The sequence below is a fragment of the Durio zibethinus genome, chromosome 25 (genome assembly GCF_047325235.1).
Source record: "Durio zibethinus cultivar Kanyao isolate XHJ-2024 chromosome 25, ASM4732523v1, whole genome shotgun sequence".
NCBI classification, from domain to species: Eukaryota; Viridiplantae; Streptophyta; class Magnoliopsida; order Malvales; family Malvaceae; genus Durio; species Durio zibethinus.
Window position 1 is genome coordinate 17843087 of NC_143186.1, and position 5146 is coordinate 17848232.

The window sequence follows — 5146 nt, forward strand, 5'->3', positions numbered from 1 at the left end:
TCAAATTTATCTTTATATTATGGTTAATGTTGAATTTTATTAATTATATTTTTATTATATTAAATTTATGACTATATTTTTAATTTTATTAGTTTTAAAAAAAAACCAAATTGCCGTAAATTTGATGCATGCACTGACAAAATATTTGGTAAAATATTTCAAATTCGTTATTTTTTAAAAAATAAAAAATCTAGGGAGTAAATTCAATAAAATTGAAGCATATTGATAATATTAAATATTCCACCGATCCCAATTACTAAAACAAAAAAAAAAGAAGAAATTAAATATGTATAAAATAACACAAACGTTCAATACATTCTAATAGTAGAAAGACAAATTACTCTGAAAATGAATTGTCTTATCTCATATATAACACCAAAAGATTTCAATTCTTGGCAGCTTGGACAATTTTGTTTTTCAGTTTCTTATTTATTGTTCTATGTAAATTCTTAGATCTTCAAAGTGGGATTGGATCAATGAGCAATGAAGTGATTCCACACTTGACAACATTTCCAACGTGTGTGTACCCATCTCCATCCTTGTAGAGGAAATCCATCACCCTTGCAAGGTTGAGAATTCGTGTGAGGATTGGCATTGGGACCCATGGTGTCGGCCTAAGTACCAACTCCTGGTTTATATCCTTCCAAGCATTCTCAATTTGCTTGTTGAACTCACTGCATGCCTCTTCTTCTGAAACTCCATGCTGCTTCATGTAGCATTCAATGGCCGATGCAACATGCTCTCTCTCCTGCTCAAACTGCATAATCATAATATTTCTAAATAAATATATGGGAAAATTAATTCTTATAATGCTTTGCACCAATTAGAAGCTTTAAGTTCTCACAATTCTATTTGATTGTCATTGATAAAATGCATAATTTTAGTTTTATTCATTAATTATGATCGAAATACGTTACACTAGTATTTCTTTTTTATATTAAGCAATGTCGAGAAAAGTAAAAATAAATAACATGCAGTTAATTGTCAATAAAGTGTTAAAACTTTTAATTTTATTGATTAAAATTTAATTTTTGATCATTTCAAATATAAAAAATGATAAAGAAGAAAAAGGTAAATACATGATGTACCTTGTGTGAAACAATATCGTCCATGAGACGGGAAATTACTGAAGAAGCTTTAATGATTTTAGGGTTGCTAGATGCCCAATCAAATATCTCTTTTGTCACAATGTCTCCCATTCCAACAAAAGATGTGATAGCAACCATGATGTAGCCAGAAGATACTAATGCATTTACCATGTATTCCTCCACCGATGGTACGTAGTTTTCATGGTACCATTTGGCCTCAACGAAATACGCTTGCGATAATTGTTTCATCTGAGAAATGAAAAAGCCAAGAAGTCTATATTATTATCAGCTTGTGGTCCAAATAATTTTTCGTGTAAGATTTTCTCTTCCTTTTTTATTTTTTGTCATTTTAAACGATATTTTTTGTGCAAATAAGAGGGAAGTGTGCGGTGGTCTTTTACTATTTATATGTAGTTTCACCTTTGAATTGAACGAATTTATCTCATGAAAACTGTAAATGAGAAAGTGGTTTAGTGTGAATTTACTGCTTCTTTCGCATACTGGACTGGGTATAATTTTCCTTGCTTTGTCATCACTTCTTCCATTTCTTCATAAATATCTAAGAGGGCCTTGTAGAAGATTTTCATGTATGCTGGGAGTTGATCTATACAGTCAGTATCCCACCTGGAATACAAATTATGGATTAATAAAATCCAAAATTTAACCAAATTCTACTATATAGTCCATAATTTGAAGGTATACATTGCTTAATTACCTCTCAATTGCATTTGTAAGGAGTTCAAGTTCTTCAACTGTGCCATGTACATCATATATGTCATCCATAGTTGAAGCCATGACTATTGCTTTTGTCAATATCTCTCTACCAAACGAGTATTGAGGCTCAAAGTATACTCCCAATATCCAAAAGTAACCTTCAATCAATCTATCTCGTGCAAATGGCAGTTTTCCAGGAAAATCTAAATCTTTCCACCACCTGAAATAAAACAATTAGCCCATGTATTACATACTATTCGGTTCTCAGAGGTTGGTAAGGTTTGAAATCTGATTGTTCAGCATTCTACCAACAGCTTACATGGCTGTTGACAACAATTTCATATAGAAGGATTAAGGAGTAATTACCTAGAGATCTTGCTTAGCTCTTCCTTGTGCAAATTTTGTAATAAGTTGAAATCCAACTTTGCCAAATTTAGTAACGTTTTGTCATGTGAACCATCTTCTTGATATATAGAAATGTATCGCCTAGCCTCTAGCCTTGGCAAGCTTTTGCGGATGGGTCGTTTTCGAGCATGGGAGACTAGTGCTGAAAGGGGATATTCAATGCTACTACTTTCTGCCAAATCTAGATGAGTGGTAGTGAAAGCAAGTGCTTCTTCTAGTATATGTTCTCCATGCACACATAAATGTGCAGCTTCATATAATTCTAGCAAGCCTTTCACATCATTTGTTAAGGACATATTGAAGTTTCCTTCATCATCTTTGAACTTGTTGAATGTTTCTGCTTAATCAAGAAAGGTATATTAAACATTCACCAAAGTTTGACATAGTAGTACTCTATACATATACATATATATATATATATATATATGTAATTTCTCCATCGTGGAAGTGCATATAAGAGGAGAAATTGGTCTTACCACATTGAACATTAAATCCATTCTCTCTAAGTAATCGAAATTGAAGAGATGTAGCCTCGAGACTTTTGTCATTTTTGTACTCATGGTCATCATTAATATTTTGCAATGCATCCTCTATCTCTCTTTCAAAATGGTAACTCACACCTAAGCGTTTGATTATGTCAATTAAACGCAATTTGTGAGATGAATCATCTGCATGTACCATAAGCATCCTCCTCACTTCTTGCTTCAATTCTTCGTATTGTAGTTGAGTTGTAGCATCGATATTCTGCAGAATTGTTTGTAGGAAAAATTCATAAATATAATGTTAAGGTGGCAAACATTTTGTTTTACAAACGTTCTTGCTCATATGCGAATACACGCATGCATGCATGAATCAATACATGCAAACTAGAGGAGGAATTGGTGAATTCACCATCTAAATCATTTACCATTTTAGAAGGACTTGAAAGGAAAAGATCCCCCCAGATGCTAGGATGAAAATTGGCGGAGCGACGATTCTTGATGGACTTGGAATCATGAGCTGAAGCTGGAAGTGATGAAGAAACTGGAGAAGACATCTCTTGAGCTAAGTAATTATGTTGGAAACACTATAAAATGAGATGATCTTGTGACACGGATTTTTTTTTTCTTGTGGTCTTAGCAGTCGAATTTGGTGTGAGCCTAACTGCTCCTACGTTGTTGTATTTATAGATGTTTGCCAGCATGGAAATGTTAAATAAGCTCTTAACTTGAAAATAAGATAAAAGATTACATATATTAAAATTTAAATTTTAAATTTATTAAATATCATATAATTGCATAAATAAATTAAATTGAGTTCCGAACCTAAAATTTAAATTTTCAATCAAGACCCAATTAAAAATTAAAGAATATGAAACACATTTTAATACGTAAAAATTCTTGTGGTGTTTAGAATAGTGGTCAAGCAACGAATGTGAAATGTGAGGTTCCAAGTCCCTTTCATATAAGAGAGTGATGGGTATGTTTCATTCACGAACTTCTAAAACAATTGTGGGTGGTACATTCAGAGAAAAAAAAAACATAATTTCTGAAGTCAGAGGAGAATAAATTGAAAATACAATTTAAAAGGTTAATTCAAGGTGACGTGGCCGAATTAAAGAGCTAAAAGTAGAAGTTAAATTGGATGCAAAAGGCTAGACAAAGACAAGACAGCAGTGGCGTCACTTGTGAGCTGTTTTTGACGTTGATTCCTGTAAGACTTGAAGCTGTTAAATGCGCTGAATTGAAGCTAAACTTAAGCTACATTGGATGACATTTGAATGCTCATTTTATAGACTGAAATTGGAAGCAAAAACTGGAGCAAGCATCCAAGGCAGTCACGGTTTTATAGTGCTGGGCTGTGTGCATTTTACTCGGCTTCAAAAGTTGCACATTTTGATTTTGTTTGAACTAGTTGGTTGTGAATGAGCTGCATGGGAAGGAAAAGGATACATTCCAGACCTTGAAGAAGCCTTAAAGAGATGGAGAAGCCAACAAAACCATAATTCAATCCAAAGCCATGCGCTTAGAATGTCCAAGCTGAGAGAAATTTCTTTGTGAATGAGGGAGCTGCATCAAAAGGCATGTGCTGCCAAAAGTCACAGTTTTGGAGGGATTTGTTGGATTGAATTTTAAGAGGTGGCTTTAAATTGTCTTTCTTTTTCATTAAATAACAAGAGTGCGCAAGAATTTCCACATTTAAGAGGGAAGCCGAACTTGTTAGGCTAAAAGATTCAATCCAATCGAATTAATAAAATCAAATTATTAATCAATTATATAAGAGATAATAATTTAACGTTATTTGATTTGATTAATTTATATTTACAAATAAAAAAAAATTCACTAGTTATAAAAAATTACAAACATACAATTCATATTATGCACTCACAATTAATACTCATAAGATTTTTTCAATCTTCTATAATCTTATGAAGTATTCTTAATCTAAATAAATATAAAATCATAGTAACTCATGCATCCATATTTATGTGAACTTTCTCAATTTCTTTTAATCCATTCACAAACATTCATACCACTATAATTATGTGGATTATCTCATTCTCCTCTAATCCACTCAAACATATACACCTCTAAGGACACTAAATCCTTAGTAGTCTTATTGGATATCTATCTTATAAAATTTTACAATTTTCTTATATCTTTTTCTCATATCTAATCTTATAAAAATTTTATCTATTTATAAGTATTCAAAACAAACCTATCTATTAAGAAGCCATGTAGCATTTAATATGAATTTGATTTTTACTTTTTATAAAATAATTTATAACATACTATTATTTTGATGTAAGGAAGAGATAAAATGATATTTGATTAATTAAGGTGTTTAATTAAATGATAAATGATTTTAATTGTGAGATTTTAATTGTATTAAGTTGAATTAATTAATTATAAGATATATACTATATAATTTGTAATTAATTGATTTATGGATATTATTCA

At 31.3% G+C, this 5146-nt stretch overlaps 1 protein-coding gene across 1 annotated transcript; it reads right to left on the reverse strand.

The window, feature by feature from the left end:
- Window positions 1–272: 272 nt before the first annotated feature.
- LOC111276464 ((+)-delta-cadinene synthase isozyme A-like) lies at window positions 273–3348 on the reverse strand. Its single transcript, XM_089754318.1, has 7 exons — window positions 3115–3348; window positions 2684–2951; window positions 2169–2544; window positions 1804–2022; window positions 1574–1712; window positions 1089–1337; window positions 273–757 (listed from the first exon to the last, which is right to left on the reverse strand). The coding sequence occupies exons 1-7, from the start codon at window positions 3241–3243 to the stop codon at window positions 458–460; spliced, it is 1680 nt and encodes a 559-aa protein (XP_089610444.1). The 5' UTR covers window positions 3244–3348; the 3' UTR covers window positions 273–457.
- Window positions 3349–5146: the final 1798 nt, after the last annotated feature.